General features: G+C 42.0%; 1 protein-coding gene across 5 annotated transcripts; it reads right to left on the minus strand.

Moving 5' to 3' along the window:
- On the minus strand, nucleotides 1-24,517 carry LOC110508496 (uncharacterized). 5 transcript variants are annotated; one of them, XM_090225335.1, is made up of 35 exons: nucleotides 24,365-24,517; nucleotides 20,530-20,587; nucleotides 20,202-20,231; nucleotides 16,522-16,608; nucleotides 16,289-16,348; nucleotides 16,115-16,186; nucleotides 15,880-15,945; nucleotides 15,699-15,794; nucleotides 15,501-15,572; nucleotides 14,982-15,050; nucleotides 14,811-14,885; nucleotides 14,261-14,329; nucleotides 14,077-14,148; nucleotides 13,868-13,924; nucleotides 13,709-13,780; nucleotides 13,417-13,485; nucleotides 13,262-13,333; nucleotides 13,108-13,176; nucleotides 12,915-12,989; nucleotides 12,603-12,674; nucleotides 12,447-12,515; nucleotides 12,298-12,366; nucleotides 5,262-5,309; nucleotides 5,082-5,171; nucleotides 4,919-4,987; nucleotides 4,762-4,833; nucleotides 4,601-4,660; nucleotides 4,103-4,177; nucleotides 3,857-3,916; nucleotides 3,664-3,726; nucleotides 3,499-3,576; nucleotides 3,358-3,397; nucleotides 3,183-3,234; nucleotides 2,650-3,064; nucleotides 1-2,520 (listed from the first exon to the last, which is right to left on the minus strand). In XM_090225335.1, exons 2-35 carry the CDS (start codon nucleotides 20,578-20,580, stop codon nucleotides 790-792), a joined length of 4,296 nt encoding a protein of 1,431 aa, XP_090081461.1. In that variant the 5' UTR covers nucleotides 20,581-20,587; nucleotides 24,365-24,517; the 3' UTR covers nucleotides 1-789. The 5 variants fall into 5 exon arrangements, with proteins under 5 accessions (XP_090081461.1, XP_090081462.1, XP_090081463.1 ...); XM_090225336.1 differs by having other exon boundaries at nucleotides 20,530-20,608; nucleotides 24,365-24,502; XM_090225337.1 differs by lacking the exon at nucleotides 5,262-5,309 and having other exon boundaries at nucleotides 24,365-24,502.
- Between the last annotated feature and the right edge of the window lie 18 nt (nucleotides 24,518-24,535).

Genomic DNA, 24,535 nt, shown 5'->3' on the forward strand with positions numbered 1-24,535 from the left:
TGCCACACCTCCATTTTATTAGATCTCCACCCCGAACAAATAGCGGGTGAATAGCATGCTTTTCTCTTGCTTAAGTTTAGGTCAGAATACGCATAGAGAGAAAAGTGCATTAAAAAAGTAATTACGTTCCATTTATGTGCGCTTATTTCAGGTCAGAATCGGCCCAATGAGCAGCAGCCATTGCTCTATAAAGTGCTTTGAGTCAGTGCGACTCTTCCTATGGAGTTCATTGACATCTATATGAATTGCTACCAGCTTTTGGACAGCGATTTGTTCATATAATGTTGGTTAACCGATAACTAAAGTCCCCAGCATTTGGTCAGGTGCTCGATTAAATTCTAGGTCCATACATGAGATGCTAGAATGAGGAGCGGAACAAGGAGCTCCACCCTATTTGAAAGTTATGGCCGAATGTCCACTTCACTTCCGAAATTCTAAACATGCTAACACCTGCGAAATTGTGACTTGTCCAAATAACCAGTGACAAAAAAAACCAAAACCGGAACTTCTGCTGCTTGTTATTCCATACATCCCATTCCTTCCAGACAATTGTTGATGTATGTCTGTCCACGAGAAATTAATTTTCATACAACAATCTTTACAGTTTAAAAAATCTCTTTGTCATGAAAAATGTGTATAAAAAGGCACATTTGAGTTCCATTGCTCTATCAAATATTTAAAACACAATGACTGTCTTTGTCTCAATTTGTCTCCAAGTAAATAATATAAAACCAAACACTAGGTTAATCCCTTTTAGAATACTTCTTTAAGTACTCAGTTAATAATGCATCAGATGTAAAATTGGCAGATGTCTTTGGAGTGTGGATGAGCGCCTTGGCGGAGAGGCTTCTGCTCAGCATCACCATCTTCCCTTTTCCTTTCAACATCACCCTCCTTCCTGTCCCTTTTACTCTGATGAACCTCATCTTCATTTCTGATGCCTCCCTCCCTACCACTTTCAAATTTTCTTTGCATTTTCTCAATCTTACTCCCACGCTTTTCCTCAGCTCTTTCCCTCTTACACCCCAACTCCCTGTCTTTGTTTTCCCTCCTGGACATTCTCTCCATCACTCCTGCCTCCTTAGAGGTCCCTTTAGCTGTCCCTCTCTCAACCCCACTCGTTCTTTTCACCTCAGATTCCTCTTTTGTCTTCCCCCTCTCTGAGTCTCCCTTTAAGTCAACACTGTGCTTATCTTGACTTCCCCTATCCATCTCTGCTCTCCAGTTCCTAACCCCCCTCTCTACCCCACCCCTTTCAGTCTTACTCGTTCTCTCCATCTCACCCGTTTCAGTTATGCTCCCACACTTCAGATCTTTACTGCGTCTTCTCCCTGGAGCAATCGCTGGTATTTCATCTCTACTGCCTCTCTCCCTTGGGCTCCTCTTCGGGATTTGCTCATTGTCAGTCTTGCTGCTATGTCTGCTTGCGTTTCCTCTTTCTGAAGTTTCCCTCACCCTCATCTTAGTCTCCCATCCAGCTACTTTTTGTTCCTTCAATCTTTCACTCTTCCCCCTTTCAGACTCTACATTTTCATTTGAAATCCCTTTCTTTGTATCAGCCAGCTCATTTTTCTTGCCTCTACCTCTTTGTTTTTCAGTCTCTCTTGCCTTTTCTTCACCCTCCTCATTCGTACTGCCTCTATCATTTCCTTTCTCTTTTTTGCCCTCAACATTTCCTTTTTCATTGGTGTTTCTACTCTCCATTCCTTTATCTTTCTTTTTCCCTTTCTCTGACCCTTTTTTATTCTGAACGCTGCTAGTATCACCTTTCACACTACCACTAGTGTCTCCCCTCTCAGTCGTCCGCTCTTTCTCCATCTCCACTTTCTCAGTCTCACCCAACTCGATTGTTTTACTTTTAGGTCTCGCCTTCTTTCCCTCCACTTTATTACTATCCTTCTTTGTACTATTCTTCTCCTCCTTCATTTCCCTTTCCTCACTCTTAGCTGCCGCCTCCTTGCTTTTATTCCATTTCTGTTCCTCCTGGACCTTCTTGTCCAACTTCTCCTCTAACTGGTCCAGCTCTTGCTCCAGCTGAGCGAGTTTAACTGGGTCTGACTCCAGGTCATCATCCACTTCCACCTCCACTTCCTCCTCCTCCTCGTACTCTTCCAGCTCGATCCCATCCATGGTTTTCTGCAGCTGGGTTTTCACCTTGTTCAGCTCCAGTAGCCCGTCCTGCAGGTCCTTGCACATCTCTCGGATCTCGGAGGCAAACTTTGTCTTGGCGCCCTTGCGCAGCTCATGGGAATCCTTGGCGAGGAAGAAGACGTCAAGTGCGAGGAAGAGAGCGGACATGACGCCCGTGGTAACGCTGATGGCCTTAACTGCTTTGGCGGCCCCCCCTGCTACGCCTAGAACCTGCACGGTGCTGATGAGCTTGTCTGTGTTGATCATCAGTTTCTTTCCGGCCCGCCCCCCCTCCTTCATCACGTGCTTAATGTTGTGGTTCAGAGCCTTCTTGGTTGCACTCTCAGTGTACTTTTCAAAGTTCCCCTCCTGCAGAGCTTCCATACCTTCCTGCAGACACACAGAGAGAAAGGACACGTGAGGGACAGAGGGGGAGGAGTGTGTATGTCTATACAGGATGTGAATATGCATGCGTGTGCCCGTTAGTGAGTAAGCGAGAGAGAAAGAACAGTAACCCACCTGTACAAACTCCATACACTCCCTGATGTCCTTGATCTCCTCCTGGTAGCCCTGAATCATCTTCTCCACTTTCTTACAGTCCATGTTGGAGTGCACTGTATCAGTGATGTTGGCCGTTGCCGAGGCAATGCTTCCAGCGGTCGCCACGGAGATGCCTACAGCGGTGACGATGATGGAGGCTCCGAAGGTGAAGGGGGCAAGGATGAGGCCGGTGATGGTGGCCACACTGCCACACACGCTGGCCACGCCACCCCCTACAGCGGCCGTCACCGTCCTCTTGTGGAACTGGTCGGCAGCGTCGGCCTGGGCCAGCAGCTCCAGGATACGGCCCTGCAGTGACGCTCCCCGCTGGTTGAAGAGACGCACAAACAGCCGAGCCGCCATGAACACACGGTCAGCCACCTGCTCCACCGCCCTGAGGGAGGGAAAGAGGGAGGGACAGAGGCGTTTTAAAATGAACTTTCCATGTCAACAGAAGATGGACAATAACGTTTTGAACTTGAATGTAAGGCACAGAGAGATGAATGACTCACATATCTGCTTCATCCTCTTGGAAATGGGATGTTTCATTCCATTGCTCCCAACCTGGTAACCCACAACACAAGAGTCGTCACACTTCAACACATACATTCACCAGCACATAAATATTCCCTCAGCCACTTAAATGCACGCACAGACATACAGAAATAGTTTGAGGTGGAAACACACCTTCGACTGATCTCCACCAGTCCAACAGGCCGTCACTCTCCTGAAAAAGAAACAACAATGAGAAAACATGTCAGAGTCATCTCCAAATCAGAGAGTGTGAATGAGTGACAGATACCGAGAGACAGACAGACACACAGATACCTCTTCAGACTCCAAAAGGTTGACTCCATCAGTGGGGTATGCTGCCATTTCCACAGGCTGGATCTCCACTGTGTTCTCCTGGAACAGACAGACACACATCAGACCACTGGACACAGGCAACATATAAAGCACCAGTGTGCATGATACACATGTTCTATAGCTGACCTGCAGTGGGGCCAGCCCTTGCAGCTCCACAGCCTCCTCAATGATAGGCTCCTTATCAGAGTCCTGAGGGAGAAATCAGAAAACCACAGCAAGTATTTTACTACTACTGTATTACAAACTATGTTACATAGAGGGGCATTAAGTGATGGACTGAGTTGGAGGGGTTGAGGAACGTAAGAAGAAATAGCAATACCCGAGCAGCAGTACGTTTTGGAATCGTCGGGAGAGTTCTTTTCACTTGGAATGACACAACCTGAGAAGCAACTTTGATTTAATATTCAACATGAAAATAACAAAATCATTCATAGTACATAACAAAAGTATGGCCTCAAAACCAACTGGGACCAGACAAGTAATTGTATTGAGTAGCGACGTGAGTGAAATCTCTGAAATCTTAGGTCAATCATGGGTCGATTCACCTAAATAACTGATCACTCACCCGTCTCTTCTTCTTGATTGTCCTCCGGCGCTTCAGCTGACTACCTCTCACAAGTGGCTCTGTGTCCATACTGTCCTAATAGAGAGAGAAAGATAGGACGTGTAAACATGACATGTTGTGTCCATACTGTCCTAATAGAGAGAGAAAGATAGGACGTGTAAACATGACATGTTGTGTCCATACTGTCCTAATAGAGAGAGAAAGATAGGACGTGTAAACATGACATGTTGTGTCCATACTGTCCTAATAGAGAGAGAAAGATAAGACGTGTAAACATGACATGTTGTGTACATTGTTTTCTGTTCTGGGTGTAAACTGCATAGTAACATGTATCAGTTGGCTACATTGTTTTCTGTTCTGGGTGTAAACTGCATAGTAACATGTATCAGTTGGCTACATTGTTTTCTGTTCTGGGTGTAAACTGCATAGTAACATGTATCAGTTGGCTACAGTTGCTAATGCTACATGCTAATGCTCATGTTACATGACTGTCATTACCTGTTGCTCTAAAGGTTTTGGAGTTCTCCTGAAGATTCCTGCAAACCCTCCTTTTTTCTCCTGTGTCAAAAATACATACTCAGTAAACATACAAGGCACATTGGTGGGTTAACAAAGTGATGATAAAGGCAGGTGTAGGTAAAATAAGGTGCAAGACTCACTTTGCTGGTGGTTGTAGTGTCGGAAAAACTACCATTGCTGGCTGAGAGTTCTCTTTGTGCAGAGAGATTTTCCTACAACAAAAATAGTCATTTTCTAAAACATAATTATATGAAATCAAATGTATTTATACGTAAATGTAAGTATACAAAATATTACCTTAATTGTGGTGAAGTCTGAGAGGCTGTCATTGCTGGCAGAGAGTTCCTTGTACTCAGTAAGAGGGTCCTGACATATTTAGAGCACAGGGTTACTATAAACATTTGTTTGATTGTACATTGATACCGTTACAAAGAACACCAGAGAGTGACAACTTTACTACCTTATCAACAGTGAAGCGTGGGGATGGCTTTGGCGATGGTCTTGGAGACCTTTTGAAAATCCCAGTGAGTCCCAAAATCCCAGTTTTTTCCTACATCAGATACAGAGGGAGTTAATAAACTAACACTAACCGTCACTAGAAGTTCCAGACAACAGAGACAACCCTTTCAGGGTAGATTACCTTGCTTTCTGAGAGGTTGTCATTACAGTCTGTTCCCAAATCTGAATCCTGAATTCAAAACAAAAGCACAGTAAGCCTTCAATGTGAATGAAGCAGCGATATCTTGAAGCAGAGACCTCTTTCTCCCCTCTCTCTTCAGGTGACATCCTGCGACTAGTGAGGTCTGGCCGCCCAACAACCTGCCCGCTCGACCCCATCCCCTCTCCAGACCATCTCTGGAGACCTTCTCACTTCCCTCATCAACTCATCCCTGACGACTGGCTGTCCCCCCTCTGACTTCAAAATGGCCAGAGTTTCCCCCTCCTCAAGAAACCAACACTCCCGACTCATCTTTCTTTTCTTTCCAAAAACACTTGTGTGCTGCCTCTGATTAACTTTCTCGTTATCTCTCTCAGAATGATCTTCTTGACCCTAACCAGTCAGGCTTCAAGACAGGTAACTTCCCAGACTCTTCTCTGTGTCAAAGAGGCACTGCCAAAGCTGACTCTCTCTCCCAATGTGTAACAACAATGCCTGCCATGGACAAAAATGTATAAAATTGTTTTTTTCCCCCCCTCATCAATCTACACATAATACCCCATAATGACAAAGCAGAAACAGGTTTTTAGATTCTTTTTAGCAAATGTGTGTATATATATATATAAACGTATCACATTTACTTAAGTATTCAGACCCTTTACTCAGTAGTTTGTTGAAGCACTTTTGGCAGCGATTACAGCCTTGAGTCCTCTTCAATATTACACTACAAAGCTTGGCACACCTGTATTTGGGGAGTTTCTCCCATTCTTCTCAGCAGATACTCTCAAGCTCTGTCAGGTTGGATGGGGAGCGTCACTGCACAGCTATTTTCAGGTCTCTCCAGAGAAGTTTGATTGGGTTCAAGCCCGGCCCTGGCTGGGCCACCCAAGGACATTCAGAGACTTGTCCTGAAGCCACTCCTGCATCGTCTTGGCTGGGTGCTTAGGGTCATTGTCCTGTTGGAAGGTGAACCTTCGCCCCCAGTCTTAGGTCCTGAACGCGCTGGAGCAGGTTTTCATCAAGGATCTCTCTGTACTTTGCTTCATTCATCTTTCCCTTGATCCTGACTGGCCAGGTGATGAAGGGTGCCTGGTCTCCTCCAGACGTGACGCTTGGCATTCAGGCCAAACAATTCAATCTTGGTGCATTTGGAAACCCCTAAATCTGTTTTATTTGCTAATATTTCTAAAAACCTCTTCAGGTTGTCATTATGGGGTATTGTGTGTAGATTGAGGATATTATTTTTTTTCATCCATTTTAGAATATTGCTGTTAACGTAACAAAATGTGGAAAAAGTGAAGGGGTCTGAATACTTTCCGAATGCACTGTAAATAAGGAGGATAGGTTGCTGCTGCTGGTCAGAGTCTGTCTGCCTTTGACTGGTGAGGGAACGGTGTTCTCGAGCCTACTGCCTGAGGTTCAGAGAAACAGGCCTTTTCTAATTATGTAGCCTACTAGAAACCAGTTGTTTCAAAGTTTGTAATACTACCAAAGTTGTCTTTGAACTCACCAAATTGAGCCCAATATGACCATTACCAATTATCACTAGTTTTGAGAAACAGTTCACACTTGAGATACACATCTCATCACCTTGCAATAGAAACTTTCTCCATTTGAAAAACATAATTTTCTATATACTTTATGTGAATTTACCATGTTAAATATGACTGTACTTCTTTATTTGTTACAGAGAAGCTATTGCTTCATTTCCCTTTCAAGTGTTACTCAACTTTTTTCCCCTTCACAAACCATGGCCTCTGAGGACCGGGCCAAACCAAAAGCATAATAAAATTAGGAATTGAGTAGTACTGTGCAGTGTAAAGCCACAGAAAGCCAGTAGCTTTTGTGGGAAATCACCGCCTGGTACGGCAACTGCACCGCCCACAACCGAAGGGCTCTCCAGAGGATGGTGTGGTCTGCCCAATGCATCACCGGGGGCAAACTACCTGCCCTCCAGGACATCTACAGCACCCGATGTCACAGGAAGGCCAAGAAGATCATCAAGAACATCAACCACCCAAGCCACGGCCTGTTTACCCCGCTGCCATCCAGAGGGCGAGGTCAATAAAGGTGCCTCTCTGACATTGCTCAATCTAATATTTATATATTTCTTAATTCCATTCTTTTACTTTTAGATTTGTGTGTATAGTTGTGAATTGTTAGATACTACTGCACTGTTGGAGCTAGGAACACAAGCATTTCGCTACACCCGCAATAACATTAGCTAAATATGTGTATGTGACCAATATAATTTGATTTGATGAGAGGAAACAATGTGCTGGACCATGTGTACACAAACATCTGCGATGCATACAAAACCGTCCCCCAGCCCCACTTCGGCCAATCAGATCACGTCTCTCTGTTCCTACAAGCAGAAACTCAAGAGGGAGCCACTAACACAGAGAATAGTGAGGGCCTGGACAGAAGAGGCAGACTCAATGCTGCAGGAGTGTTTTGAGAATATTGATTGGAATATGTTCAAAGATTCATCCAACCAGAACTCATCCATCAACACTGACAAATATACACAGTCAGTCACAGGCTTCATTAGGTAATGTGTTGAGGATGTTGTACCCACAATAACAATCTGGACATTCCCCAACAAAAATTCCTGGCCATGTCCTCAGAAGCCCCATTTATACCTGGTTCTAACATACGTCCTTTGTTCTGATCTTCTCCACATTTAGATTGTGTCCACATTTTAGGGCAAGTGTAGACGATAAAAAGACTCATTGTGATCAGATCTTTCTACCCACCTCCAGAGGTAGTCAGACACACATTCTATTTGGATATCTTAGAAGTGTAGGCAGGTCTGGACAGTGAAACTATTTAAATCCTCATTATCCCGCCCTCTAAAATCATGGACAGGTGATGCCATTGACTTAAAGCATCAATGTCTTAAAATAAATATTATTTTGAAAGAATATCTGTCAAACAATTGGCATATAGGCAGGGACCAGGATATTTGGTCACAATAATGACACTGTGGACAGATAAAAGACATATTGTACTGACGTGTAGATGCGATGTACACTATCAGAATGTGGATAAGATGAGGACAAAGGCAGCATGTTAGCACCAGGTATAAATGAGGCTAGTGTGTTCACTGATCAGACATCTTCAACCTGTCCTTGTCCCAGGCTGTAGTCCCCACTTGCTTCAAGGATACCCTCATCATTCCAGCAACCAAGAAAACCAAGGACACATTGTAGGGCAGCATCCAAAGTGACTCTTCTTATCAACTGTATGCAATCATTTCCTGTGTTGTCTTAGGAATTCAGCATTGTCTGTATTATCTCTCCCAACCCTCCATTGTGTCACCTCTGAGATACAGACGTTACATCATGTAGGTCTGATATCTGATTGGAGATGAACTTTACAGTAATTCTATTGGTCAACAACTCAGTTTTTGAATCTAAATAACTTAGATGCTTATAAAATGTTCCTTTTTTAAAAATCCTGAACTGCTGTGGTGAGACTCACTATTTTTTCTCTCTCCACCCCGTGGACTTTTGGGGCATGGCCGTTCAGGTTATGATTTCTCTCTCTCTCTGACCATGCTTAGAATAATGCCTAGTAATGCTTGTTAATGTCGTGTAACTTAAGCTACAATACACTTGTATTTAGAATTCTGTTCTCAGACGTTTCTTCATTGCGTATTGCTGTAACTCAACCATTGTCTCTTGCATATTGCTAATCTTTATGCAGTCAGATAAACATTTGAATGGGCCAATTGCTTAGTATTATTACGAGTCGCATGTCATGTATGTCATATACTGTATTTCAAATATCAAATATTACCGCCCACTACAGTAAATGGTGGCCCAGGAGTCAGATAAACATTTTAATAGTATAATTGCGTAGTCATATTACGAGTCGATTGGGAGGTATTTATAATATCATATAGATACATGTGAAATATTACTGCCCACTACAACATGCCCAAATAAATGACTGTCGCCCCGTCGCACTCACCCCTGTCACCATGAAGTGCTTTGAGACGCTAGTCATTGCCCACATCAATGCCAACATGCCAGCCACACTGGATCCACTCCAATTTGCCTACCGCTCCAACAGAGCCACGGAAGATGACATTTCCATCGCCATTCACACAACTCTAACACATCTGGACAAGAGGAACACCTATGTGAGAATGCTGTTCATTGACTACTGTTCAGCATTTGACACTATTGTTCCGTCCAAGCTCAGAGCCCTGGTTCTGGACACCATCCTCTGCAACTGGATCCTCTACTTCCTGACAGGCAGACCACAGGCTGTGAGGATCGGCAACAACATATTCTTCACACTGACTCTTAACACAGGGGTCCCCCAGTGGTGTGTCCTCAGCCCTTGTTTTTACACAACACCAACTCCATCATCAAGTTTTCTGACGACACCACCGTTGTAGGCCTGATAACCAAAAACCATGAGTCAGTCTATAGGGAGGAGGTAGGTGAACTGGCATTGTGGTGCCAGGACAACAACCTCTCCCTCAATGTCAGCAAAACAAAGGAGTTGAAGCAGAGGAGGGGGAACACGCTCCGATCCACATCAACGGGACTGCAGTAGAGCGAGTCAGCAGTTTAAGATCCTCTGCGTTCACATCACCGAGGACTTGACATGGATCAACAACATCACCACACTTGTCAAGAGGGCGCGACAACGTGTCTACTTCCTAAGGCGGCTGAATAAATTTGGCATGCCACCCCGGGTCCTCCCAAATAGTACCGCTGCACCATCGAGAGCGTCCTGACCGGTTGCATCACGGCCTGGTACCCCATCCACGACCGCAAGGCCCTACCGCAAGGCCCTGTTGAAGACGGCCCAGTGCATCACTGGGACTGTGCTCCCATCCATCCAGGACATCTACTTGAAATGGTGCCTGAGGAAGTCCCGCAGCCATGAGCTGTTCACTCGAGCAGACGGTATCGGAGCATGAGGTCTGGTACCAACAGGCTCAGAAACTGTTTCTATCTACAAGCCATCAGACTGTTGAATACTTCAAAATGACTGATCACCTGTACTGACTCTCCGCACACATGCACTCACTCACGCACACATATACATTCATGCTACACACACACATCACAACTGCTGCTACCAGACTCTTATGTACTATTGCTAATATTGCACAATTTACACACTTGCCCCCCAATCCCCCGTTCCCTGATACATGTGTAAATATTGTACTATAAATTGTGCATCCCTGTATTATACATATGCTAAAATGTTTATTATGATCTACTGAGCCATTTACTTCATGTTCATAATCGTACGTTTTATTATTTTTTATTGTTGTAGCCTCGTCGAGAAGGAAACTGCAAGTACCATGTGTATCCTATTTGGGGAGTTTCTCCCATTCTTCTCTGCAGAGCTCCCGAGTGGGAGTCCCACTGCATCTCAGTGCTACAGGCGTCACTACAGACCTGATTCAATTCCAGGCTGTATCACAACCAGCCGCAATTGGGAGTCCCATAGAGCGGCGCACAACTGGCCCAGCGTTGTCCGGGTTAGGGCTTCGCCGGGGTAGGCCGTTCTTAACTGGCTTGCCTAGTTAAATAAAGGCTAAATAAATCAATAACATATCTCTCAAGCTCTGTCAGGTTGGAGTCCTCTTCAATATGACACTACAAGCTTGGCACACCTGTATTTGGGGAGTTTCTCCCATTCTTCTCTGCAGATCCTCTCAAGCTCTGTCAGGTTGGATGGGGAGCGTCGCTGCACAGCTATTTTCAGGTCTCTCCAGAGAAGTTTGATTGGGTTCAAGTCCGGGCTCTGGCTGGGTCACTCAAGGGCATTCAGAGACTTGTCCCGAAGCCACTCCTGCTTTGTCTTGGCTGTGTGCCTAAGGTCGTTGTCCTGTTGGAAGGTGAACCTTCGCCACCAGTCTGAGGTCCTGAGCGCGCTGGAGCAGGTTTTCATCAAGGATCTCTCTGCACTTTGCTCCATTCACTTTTCCTTCAATCCTGGCAAGTCTACTAATGCCTGCAACTGAAAAACATCCCCACAGCATGATGCTGCCACCAACATTCTTCACCGTAGGGATGGTGCCAGGTTTCCTCCAGACGTGACGCTTGGCATTTAGACCAAAGATTTCAATCTTGGTTTCATCAGACCAGATAATCTTGTTTTTCATGGTCTGAGATACCTTTGTGTATTTTTGGTAAACTCGAAGCAGGCTGTCATGTGCCTTTTACTGAGGAGTGGCTTCCGTCTGGATACTCTACCATAAAGCCGTGATTGGTGGAGTGCTGCAGAGATGGTTGACCTTCTGGAAGGTTCTCCCATCTCCACATAGGAACTCTGTAGCTCTGTCTGAGTGACCATTGGGTTCTTGGTCACCTCCCTGACCAAGGTCCTTCTCCCCTGATTGCTCAGTTTGGCCGGGTGACCAGCTCTAGGAAGAGTCTTGGTGATTCCAAATTTGATCAATTTTTAAGAATGATGGAGGCTACTGTGTTCTTGAGGACCTTCAATGCTGCAGAAATGTTTTGGTAATCTTCCCCAAATCTGTGCCTCGACACAATCCTGTCTCGGAGCTCTACGGATAATTCCTTCGACCTCATGGCTTGGTTTTTGCTCTGGCATGCACTGTCAACTGTGGAACCTTATATAGAGAGGTGTGTGCCTTTCCAAATCATGTCCAGTCATTTGAATTTACCACAGGTGGACTCCAATCTAGTTGTAGAAACATCTCAAGGATGATCAATGGAAACAATGATCCCCCTGATCTCAATTTTGAGTCTCATAGCAAAGGGTCTGAATACTTATGTAAATAAGGTATTTCTGTTTTTTATTTTGAATACATTTGCAAAAATGTCAAACGCCTGTTTTCGCTTTGTCATTACGGGGTATTGTGTATAAATTGATGACGATTAATTTTTAAAGAATCTATTTTAGAATAAGGCTGTAACGTAACAAAATGTGGAAAAGGGGAAGGGGTCTGAATACTTTCCTGAATGCACTGTATATACCATAGAGACTGAATAGAAATGATTCTTAGGACTAACATGTTTACCTCTTCTGGTTGCGAGGCTTCAGCTGTTTTAGGAGCCTTTTTGAACATTCCACTAAATATACCTTTACCCTGAAACACACAGATGCAGTTTAGAAAGAGCAACTGAAATCATGTCACCTGGAGATCAAGTTAGCGGAGTTCAGTCTCACCTTAGGGTTGCTGTTGTCAAAGAGACTGTCATTACTGGCTGAGAGCTCACTGTGTAATGACCGCTTGTCCTATGAGACAATCCAGTGTTACTATGACACTCACCAAAAGTTATAAACATGACCGACTAGTCATGGTCAAATTAAGACCTAATGTACCTCTTCTGGTTGACAGCCTTCATCGGCAGGTTTAGGTGATTTTCGGAACATTCCACTGAATTGACCTCTCTCCTGAAACACACAAGTGATAGTAGTAATATCCTGCTCCAGGTATCTGGACATCTATTCACCTCTATAGTGTTGTTGTCAGAGAGACTGTCATTACTGGCTGAGAGCTCACTTGGTAATGACCGCTTGTCCTCTGAGGCAATTAAGTGTTACTAGAACAATTAACGACGGTTAATAATAATAGACTTATAAATATCATGAGTCCACGTCAAATTAAGAGCCAATATCGTCATCTCTAGATACCTCTTCTTGTTGAGAGCCTTCATCGGCAGGAATAGGAGATTTCTTGAACATTCCACTGAATAAACTTCCTTTCTCCTGAAATACAAAAATACTGTTTAGATTAGATTTTTTTTTAGTTTTACTGTGTTGACATATAATGTTATCTGGATACATAGTGTTTGTCTGAAGATAATACTCCACCAAACCTCCTCACCGTGGTGTTGTTGGTATCAGAAAGGCTGTTGTTGCTGACTGAGAGCTCACTGCATGTTGCAAGATTGTCCTGGAACAGAACACAGTTCTGTAGTTAGAAAATGAACAAACTCTTACAGTAAGTAACTGAAGCAAACAGACGTGTTTGATCTCACCTGCGCAGGTGTTTCATCTCCAGATGATTTGGGGGTCTTTTTAAGGATTCCACTGAATAGCCCCTTTTTTCCCTGATAGAAGAAGACAGTGTCATTTGAATTCCCATTTGAATAAGTGGTTTTCTCAAATTCTAAATGCAGTAACTCTGCCTCACCTTAGGGTTGCTGTTGTCAGCCAGACTGTCATTGCTGGCTGAGAGCTCACCCTGTAATGACCCCTTGTCCTGAGACATGACGGGGAAGAGTTACTTAAACAACAGTGCTCCAATTTAAGATACCCCTTCTAGTTTAGTTCATTTGTTTTGTACACACATTGTTGTTTTGGACTCACAAGTGTGTTGTAATGTGAGCAGACTCCGCTTACGTAACTGTGTACGCATAGAATAAGCTGAACAAATAGAAAATGTAAGACTGGTCCAAGCCAAACACTTGACTTCGCTATATTACCTCAGGTTGAGAAGCATCAGCAGCAGGCTTGGGGGATTTTATGAACATTCCACTGAATATGCCTCCTTTCTCCTGGAACCCAATCGTTTCCAATAAACAATGGAAGCTATTTGTGAAGAACACTTCAGCAGATGTGAAGAACTGTCAAACCTTACTCACTTTACTGTTGTTTTTAGAAAGACTGTCATTGCTGCCTGAATGTTCACCGTGTAATGCCTGGTTGAGAAACAGATCAAGATATATCTGCTCAGCCAGTGAGAATGCATAATAACATTTGCTATGGGGTACATTTTTGATACAAGTCAGCATATTTACAAGTAGGTCGGAAATAATATTTTGAGTCACGTGTTGATCTCCAGAACGCTCACCTCTGCAAGTGTGCCCTCTCGAGGAGCTTTGGGGGATTTTTTGAGGATTCCACTGAAAAGTCCTCCTTTTGCCTAATGGCATCAGAACATAATCAGGTTGTCAACTATTTCTATGATAATCTCCGTAATACTTTAGTCATAACCCTCTTACTGAGCACATGAATAGTACTCAACTCTGCCTCACCTTAGGGTTGTTGGTGTCAGAGAGACTGTCATTGCTGGCTGAGAGCTCACTGTGTAGCGACTGCTGGTCCTGTATGACAATGACAGGCAACACAAAGAGGAAATGATGTTATGCTCTGATGAAGGTGATCCATGCAGAAACGTAAAGCCTATTGTTTGTTTGTCCCGGCAATTAATCTATCAGATTTATGCAAAAACTGAGTGATCATTTTTCTTTATTGTCCTGGATAGTCACCAGTTGACGTGTCCCGGGGTAAGGAATGTTTTGGGGATTTTCAAGTCCTTCAGTTGAGCACCTGATTCCCTTTTTTTGTTTAAGCTGGGCTGAAGAGAGTTTGGGTATAATTTTTTTCATAAAATTATGTTACCTGCACAGTGACAATACGTGAACAAATCAATTATTAATCTATTTGCTTGATATTAAATCAAATTTAATGGCAACATAAATTTGCCATTAAGAGTTTAAGTGTTGTGATTGCAGATTTGTCAATAGAACAGAAAACTTATACATCATATTTACAACAGGTAAATAGTATACCGTATTACTTTACCTCTTCTGTTTGAGGTGGTTCTTCCACAGGTTTGGTAGACTTCTTGAACATTCCACTGAAGATGCCTCCCTTCTCCTGAAACACACAGAGGGACCGTTTACACAGAACACCACCATGAAGTTATCAGCGGGATCAAATTAGCTTGAGTTTAACTTCCTTAAACCAGCTTACTTTGATGTTGTTGTTGTCAGAGAGACTGTTGTTGCTGGTTAAAAGCTCACTGTGAACTGAGAGATTGTCCTGGAACAGAAAATGTGTATTCCAGTACAAAAAAAGATTAGTGCACAATTGGGCATCTACATATGCTACACACGTGTGCAGGTGTCTCTTCTCCAGCAGTTTTGGGGGGGTTTCTTTTGGATTCCACTGAACAACCCCCCCCACCCCCCCTTCTCCAGAACAATAGAGGAGATACATGAATATAGTTAGACTTATTTGCATATTTCAGGATGAGAAAATAACCAGGCTTGAATTTTTTTTGATTGTTTGTATCATCCTATCATGATACATACAGGAGTGCTTTCAGCTGTCTGTTCTTGTTTGTCATTGGGATCACTACTTACTGTACTGACCTAGGACCAATGAAAACAATGACACCTTGTAAGCGCTTCAAAATCATTGTTGTAGTAGAGCACACAAACAGCAAAGTTAACAACAGATAAACAAGAGTAGAAAATAAGAAAATGTTACCGTCAGTGAAGGAGAAGAGAGTTTGTCTTTAGTTGCTTTCTGGAACATTCCTCTCATCAGTCCTCCTTTGTCCTGAAAGAGTGATACATGTTGAAAATCGCCCACTATTTAATAACAAACTTTGTCTCTCATTGTATCTCTAATGCAATCGCATATGTTTAGTAGTCTATAGATATCGCTCTCCTCTCCCACACACACTTGTTTGGACTGACTCAGCCTCTTCTTTGTGTTCTCAGAGGTCTGCTCCTTTTCTGGGGTGGGCTCTTCAGGCGTCTCATTATCTGACATGTAGCTCTGAGAGAGAAGAGAAACTACAAGATCAATCATAAGGAAAACATAGGTGATTGGTGTGCCAACTAACTGACAGGTGTCCACTCACTGTAAAGGTAGGGGTTGGCTCTTTTTGTAATTTCTGAAACATTCCACCAAGGCCCCCAAATTTGTCCTAAAAAAGATATCCATGATAAAGAGAGTGAAGCATTTGTAATTCAACCTTTATTTATACAGAATATTCTAATTGAGATCAAATGTATTTTATAAGAGAGACCTGTGAAAAACATGGTTTTATACTATGACACATTTCTCTTCAATGAAACCAGAAGCACCGAACATACCTGCTTGAAGTCGGTCTCATCTTCTCGGGGATCAGAGGCCTTAATCGGTGAAATGTCCATTTCTGTTGAGCCCTGATGAAGAGACAGTGGTTTGAGACTAAAGGCCTGAGAAGGTTCAAACTAAGGCAGAGGAACATGACATGTCATTGTCAAAATCTGTGCGTGTGCATGTACCTTTATGTGCTCTGCCTGTGTCCTCTTGCGACTGCCGTTTCTGGCCATAACATTTGGTTCCTGATATTACCCGCGTACCCACGCGGAAAAATATACAATTTCAATGAGATATGAAACATTGAGATTTACAGGCCATGTCTCTCTATGGAACATCTCTGCCAGTACAAGTTTATGCCAGAAGTGTGTAAGGGATGCAGTAGTGTGGTGGTTATGGTGGGAGCTGATAGGCCTACCTTTGCAGTGGGTCTAACTCTGGATGGAACCACTGGAGTTCTGGCTTGTTTCCCTCTAGTCTCTGTCTGGATCAAGTTCCTGTTGGCCTGACGGACAAAAATAGTCTGTTCTTATATTTTCAGCTGAATTGTATACCCGATCCAACTGATTTGAACACTCACAGACAAATTATTTTTCTCATCATTCCTGATGAGGAAAATCTTTGTCAGGTCAAAAACGTTATATCTTTCCTAAATGAAATATAATATATATATGAAATATAACCAGGAGGTAGACACATCCCACATAAATCAATGTCTGAATTCAAGCAGTGGCAGTCGGTGCCTTAAGATGAGGGAGGATGATTATTTTTTATATTACAGCATATTCGATGACTGTCATTCATATTCCAGTCACCCAGCTCAATGTAACATGGATATGTTTAGGCTACTTACTAGTGATGCACCATTATGACATTTTTGGCTGATACTGATATCCGATATTTTCCTTGCCAAAAAAAACGATACAAATAACTGATATAAAACACAATTGTGGCCTTTTAAGCATTCTAGTGCAGTTAAATAGTTAAAACACACACACACATGGACGCAGAAGTCTAAGGCACTGCATCTAAGCGCAAGAGGCGTCACTAGAGTCTCTGGTTCGAATCCAGGCTGTATCACATCCAGCCGTGATAGGGAGTCCCATAGGGCGGCGCACAATTGGCCCAACGTCGTCCGTGTTTGGCCGGGGCAGGCCGTCATTGTAAATAAGAATTTGTTCTTAATTAAGTAAATTAACTGACTTCCTAGTTAAATAAACGTTACACACACGCACACCACACTGACCAAACAATTATTTTGAAGGCATTTACGTGTGTCCCCATTGCCAGTAAAACATAATCAAAACCTATTTATTTCACTTACTTACCGTTTCCTTGTTCATTTGTTCAGTTTCATTCTCAACCACGATTTCTATGGTATGCCGTTTGGGTCTTTGCGTGTCAAAAAATATACTATTTAACACTATTTGACTTGTCAAATAAATGTGTTGACCAATCAGGACCTGAATATGAACGTACGTCACATAATAATGTAACGCGTTCATACATTTTTACGTGGTTACTACACATTGATTACACTATCACTCGTATTTCATATGTCACGATTCATCTATACGTATGCTATGATGCTGGTAAAGTTGTCTCGCACACTTACAGTGCTGGTCATAAAAAAAAGTTAGCTAGCTCATGGATGCAAACAATGTTCTCCCCCAAAAAACATAGCAAAGCGACATAATCTGTTTCAGTAGCTATAGCTAGGTGTCATCATCTAAAATAACCCTAATTTATACGACAGTTCATAGTTTATTAATGGTGGTCGGAACCATCTATGTGAGACTAGCCACAAAAAGGATTGGCCACAAGTGGGCTTTGCGGTTAGCCTTGAAAATAAAAGCATTGCATAATTCTACTATTTGTATTCGTTTGCATCACTGCCAATGACATACTTTTATTTTGAAGGCAAACTGCAAATTCCACTAGTGTGCCTAATCCTTATTATGGCTTGCTTCACAACACATAACCCAGTCCGGTTGAGCCTCAACTAGCTAGATTAAGCTAGTTGGCTGCTTATAACGTAGCTTTGGGCAACAGGGTTAAGCTGGCTAGTTATTTTCGTGAACTGAAGTTCAATTTCAATAGGCGAACAACAAGTGGCAACCTAGCTAATACGTACTCACAAATAATCCTAAATCATTGCTAAGAATAATGAAAATGACTGCAGTTTCTGGTCATTCTCTTCATGCTGGTTGTATTGGTGCTAGCTAGGTACCAAGCTAAAGCTAGCTACCCCAGAAGTTGCGGTCGTGGCCGGTGTTTGCTGACTTTTATGTACAGCTTTGACAGTGCTTCTGTATCTTTTTTGACACACTAAGACCCAATCTGCGTTCCAAATGAAGCTATTAGCAGTGATGCTAATTACTGTGTAACTCCGGTTGGGCAACATCGGAAAAATAGCGCACCTGGTTGTGTTAACCGGTGCTCGACCAGTCTGCGAAAGCCAACATAACCCACAACAGAGAAAGGTTGATTGTCAAGGGCAATGAATTTCATTATCTTGGCTTTAATGGATTTCGCCTTTGAGTTGTCTCGCTGAAACATTGTTGCTTTTTCAAATGACAGCTTGAATTGTTGATTGCTTGATCCACACAGCAGACATTGTGGGCTAGTTTAGGAATGCTGTGTTGCACATATAGCTCAAAATGTTACGTGCAGTCATTAGGCATGTTATATAGGTATGTATGTCAGCTTTGACATGGTTTTGCACATCGGGCGTTAAGCTAGACATTGGCCGATACCGATGTTGGCGTTTTTAGCTAATATCGTCCGATTCTGATGTGTTCACCGATATATCGTACATCCCTACTACTTACTATACAATACTCGAACTTGACCTATACCCATCATGAGGTTGCTACAACCTAGCCTATGAATGAACGTTTGCAACATAGGTGCACAGGTCAAGAGAAATTTGAGTAATCAATGTGACAGACATTGTGCAAAGCGGTATTGAATGTGTCAATTTTGCCTGCATCTAGATGATCTAGGGCGTAATCATTAGTCCAACAGTAGCAAAAGATTTTCTACTGGACACATTCAGGTACGTTTATCCCCTTTCTTTCATTTTTCAACAGAATCGGAGGAATGAATACACCCTGATCACATGCAAAATCAGTTCACTTTCATAGCAGCCAGATCGTTGTATAATTCCTTCTCGCATCTATGCGCTCTCCTCAACTTTTTCCTTCGCTTGTGGAGTTCAGTGCACAAAACATCAGCTGTCTGTGACCAAGTGGAAAACCCTTTCTATGCCAAACCGTCATATGATAAACACTAAACGCTACATACAGCCTATATCGTTGTCATTGTCATTAGCTAATTTTAAGTCAACAACATAGCTAATAATAATAATAATAATAATAATAATAGCTAATAATAATGGGTTAATAAACCAGCTACAATCAGGCAGTACAGTGTACAGTTAGCAAGTAGTTTAGCAGTTACACTGGCGGGCTCTGGTGGCAATAAATTAATGAAACCAAAAGCTTACCTTGACTTGGAAGAGTTCCAGTGTTGGATAGCCATAGCAAGCTAGATAAATAGCATCTCTCTGTTTAGAACCGGGTTTTTGAGTAGTCTAAACTAGCTAGCTAACGTTAGCTGCATTTGATAGCTAAATAAGAGAAAGTGAGGGTGGAAAAAAATATTAAAATATTGCTTCTTTATTTTTGAAGAAATACATTTGTTCAAAACTGTTCAACTATTGTCTTTCTCTTTGAGTCAACTACTCACCACATTTTATGCACTGCAGCGCTAGCTAGCTTTAGCTTATGCTTTTAGTACTAGATCCTGTCATTGGGTGGACAACATGTCAGTTCATGCTGCAAGAGCTCTGATAGGTTGGAGGACTTAATTCAAATGTAAATATATGGAAGGGGTGAGAACCACGAGCCTCCTTGGTTTTGTATTGAAGTCAATGTACCCAGAGGAGGACAAAAAGTAGCTGTCCTCCGCCTACACCATGGTGCTACCCTACAGCAGGGTTTCTCAAACAGAACAGAAGTTTAAAACATGACATTACATAACTCAGGAGGAAGGTGAGTCCTCTGTAATCTAAAGCTTTTAAATATTATAGTATACCTCCTTTGCAGGCTTCGGTGGAGGTAAAGGCTGCGGAGAGAGGGACGTAACGAGAGAGGAGATAAGAGTTAGTGTATTCAACTATGCGGTATTGACAGTAGGCCTATGTTCAGCTTAATGTTCTTTCTTGGTTTATTCATCTGAAATTGTGTTTATAGAATGTCTTCAGTGTTTGTTTTGTCTCGTAATGTATTCAATTAGAGTTTTGATGTGGTGGTTTGTGTTATAGGGTCAGATAGGTTATTATAATCTTGTTTTTTTTAAGTAGAAGTGTTTTAGAAGTGTTGTATAAGAGATAAGTTGTTTTCCTGTAGTAGTATGCTCTTACCTGTTTCTGTTGATTTCTTTTCACATCTGGCTTCAACGTGCACTGTTCCATCCTGCCTCTGGGAAACCACAGTGATATGCTTGTAAAATTGTACAGGGCAAGCAGCAAAAAGGAAAGGGAGGGGAATAGGGCTTGCTTAAGACGTTCAGATCTCACAACAGACAACTAAACCAAGATCATTATCTTGTCGGTCAATCCGAAAACAGTGTCTACAAATGCTCATTTAGTTCAGAGGAAACCCACGGAGACCACTTCTTCCCTAACAGTAGCAGAAGTTTTAAAATATCAGTGACTATTGAAACTATACAAAATACAGACTGTGGCTGCACAAAGTGGTATAACGTCTCGATATGGAGACAATTCCAAGAGAGGTCATGCTGTGAAACCCAATTCTGTCTCCTACTGTATATGAAACGCAACATGTAAAGTGTTAGTCCCATGTTTCGTGATCTGAAATAAAATATTCCTTACATTTTCCATATGCACAAAAAGCTTAATTCTCTCAAAACTTTGGTACACATTTGTTTACATCCCTGTTAGTGAGTATTTATCCTTTGTCAAAATAATTCATCTACCTGACAGGTGTGGCATATCAAGAAGCTGATTAAACATACTTATCATCACAAGGGTGCACATTGTGTTGGGGACAATAAAAGGACACTCTAAAATGTGCAGTTTTGTGCCACAGATGTCTCAAGTTTTGAGGGAAAGTACAATTGGCATGCTGACTGCAGGAATGTCCACCAGAGCTGTTGTCAGATAATGGAATGTTAATTTCTCTACCATAAGCCATCTCCAACGTCATTTTAGAGGATTTGGCAGTATATCCAACTGGCCTCACAAGCTCAGACCATGTGTAACCACGCCAGCCCAGGACCTCCACATCCGGCTTCTTCACCTGCGGGATCGTCTGAAGAAAAACTAGTTCTGATTGTCTGGGCCTGGCTCCCTAGTGGGTGTGGGTGGGCCTGGCTCCTGAGTAGGTGGGCCTATGACCCCCCATGACTGTGCCCCTGCCCAGTCATGTGACATTTATAAATTAGGGCCTAATTAATTTGTTTCCATTGACTGATTTCCTTCTATGAACTGTAACTCAGTAAAATCTTTGAAATTGTTACATGTTGCATTTATATTTTTGTTCAGTGTGTCTATATATACAGTATCAGCCATTTGTTAATTGAAATGCATTCCTGGTGACTACCTCATGAAGCTGGTTGAGAGAATGCCAAGAGTGTGCAAAGCTGTCATCAAGGCAAAGGGTGGCTACTTTGAATAATCTCAAATAGAAAATATATTTTTATTTGGTTTAACACTTTTTTGATTACTACATGATTCCACATGTGTTATTTCAAAGTTTTGATGTCTTCACTATTATTCTACAATGTAGAAAATAGTAAAAATAAAGTTTGTGGTCACTTAGAAATGTCCTTGTTTTCCATGAAAACATGCATGAAATGAGTTGCAAAATGAATAGGAAATATAGTCAAGACGTTGACAAGGTTATAAATAATGATTTTTAATTGAAATAATGATTGTGTCCTTCAAACTTTGCTTTAGTCAAGGAATCCTTCATTTGCAGCAATTACAGCCTTGCAGACCTTTGGCATTCTAGTTGTCAATTTGTTGAAGTAATCTGAAGAGATTTCTCCCCACGCTTCCTGAAGCACCTCCCACAAACTGGATTGGCTTGATGGGCACTTCTTACGTACCATACGGTCAAGCTGCTCCCACAATGGCTCAATAAGGTTGAGATCCGGTGACTGTGCTGGCCACTCCATCCATTATAGACAGAATACCAGCTGTCTGCTTCTTTCCTAAATAGTTATTGCATAGTTTGGAGCTGTGCTTTGGGTCATTGTCCTGTTGTAGGATAAAATTGGCTCCAATTAAGTGCCTTCGACTGTGTATGGCATGGCATTGCAAAATGGAGTGATAGCCTTCCTTCTTCAAGAGCCCTTTTACCCTGTACAAATCTCCCAATTTACCACTACCAAAGCACCCCCAGACCATCACATTGCCCCCACCATGCTTGACAAATGGCATCAAGCACTCTTCCAGCATCTTTTCCTTTTTTCTGCGTCTCACAAATGTTCTCTGTGATCCAAACACCTCAAACTTAGATTTGTCTGTCAATAACACTTTTTTCCAATCTTCCTCTGTCCAGTGTATGTTCTTTTGCCAATCTTAATCTTTTCTTTTTATTGGCCAGTCTGAGATATGGCTTTTTTTTGCAACTCTGCCTAGAAGGCCAACATCTCGGAGTAGCCTCTTCACTGTTGATGTTGAGACTGGTGTTTTGCAGGTATTTAATGAAGCTGTCATGACGTTGAGGACTTGAGGCATCTGTTTCCTTAACTAGACACTCATGTACTTGTCCTCTTGCTCAGTTATGCACCAGGGCCCACCACTCCTCTTTCTATTCTGGTTAGAGCCAGTTTGCGCTGTTCTGTGAAGGGAGTAGTACACAGCGTTGTACGAGATGTTCAGTTTCTTGGCAATTTCTCGCATTGAATAGCCTTCATTTCTCAGAACAAGAATAGACTGACGAGTATCAGAAGAAAGTTCTTTGTTTCTGGCCATTTTGAGCCTGTTATCAAACCCACAAATGCTGATGCTCCAGATACTCAACTAGTCTAAAGAAGGCCAGTTGTATTGCTTCTTTAATCAGAACAACAGTTTCCAGCTGTCCTAACATTATTGCAAAAGGGTTTTCTAATGATCAATTAGCTTTTTAAAATGATAAACTTGGTTAGCTATGATTAGCTAAAACAACATGCCATTGGAACACAGGATTGATGGTTGCTTGCTCTGTACGCCTATGTATCAGCCGTTTCCAGCTACAATAGTTATTTACAACATTAATAATGTCTACATTGTATTTCTGATCAATTTGATGTTATTTTAATGGACAAAAAAGTGTTTATTTTTATTTTTTTAAATGACTTTTCTAAGTGACCCCAAACTTTTGAACAGTAATATATATATATATATATATATATCTCAGTGGGAGGCAACTCCTAGAATTTCAGCATCACTCATCTTTTTCATACCAACAGCACCTGCCTGCCAGCCAGGCACATCTGTATTGTGTTAAGTCATTCCAACCCACAGCAACAAGCAACACATTCTTATAATAAAACACCTTGTCAAATAGCCTAATCTTGCTTTGAAAAACAAGCCAGTCCTTTGCATAAAACTATAGAGTATTTGCAGTTGTTGAAAATATACTAAATTGTCATACTTAAATAAAAGTAAACATATCTTAATAGAAAATGACTCAAGTAGAAGTGAGTCTGCCAATATAATACAAGCCTACTTGAGTAAAAATATCTGGTTTTAAATGTACTTAAGTACAGTGGTCGAAAAAATACTAAATTCTCACACTTGAGTAAAAGTTCCAAGTTAAAGTAAATGCTGTACATCACATTACTTATATTAATTAAGCAAACCAGCCAGCATGAATTCATTTTTCTTTTTTTACAGACAGACGGAGGGGCAAACTAACACTCAGCCATAATTTACAAACTCAGTATTTGTGTTTAATGATTCCGCCATATCAGAGGCAGTGGGGATGACAACACATTATCTTGGTAGGTGTGTAAATTAGACCATATTGCTGTCCTGTCTGAGCATTCAAAAATTTTTGGGTGTCTGGGAAACGGTATTGGAGTAAAATGTATATATTTAGGAATGTAGTGCAGTAAAAGTAAACGTTGTACAAAAAATAAATAGTAAAGTACAGTTACCCCAAAAAACTACTTAAGTAGTACTTTAAGGTATTTATACTTAAGTACTTTACACCACTGCACACTTGATTATTTTAGAAGTGACTTACAGACAGGAAAGGGTCCCTATCCAGTGAAGAGGGATCCCAGTCCAAAACTTGTCAAAACGCTTTCTTTGTTGTTCCTCTCTTTTGATGAGGGTGCGAGACACGAAACTCACCTTTTTGTCTTTCTTACCTCAGTGCCTTGCGGTCCCAATTCACCTGGGAATGGGTTGGGCT

Source organism: Oncorhynchus mykiss, chromosome 28 (genome assembly GCF_057628025.1).
Source record: "Oncorhynchus mykiss isolate SJ-2025 chromosome 28, ASM5762802v1, whole genome shotgun sequence".
Lineage (NCBI taxonomy): Eukaryota > Metazoa > Chordata > Actinopteri > Salmoniformes > Salmonidae > Oncorhynchus > Oncorhynchus mykiss.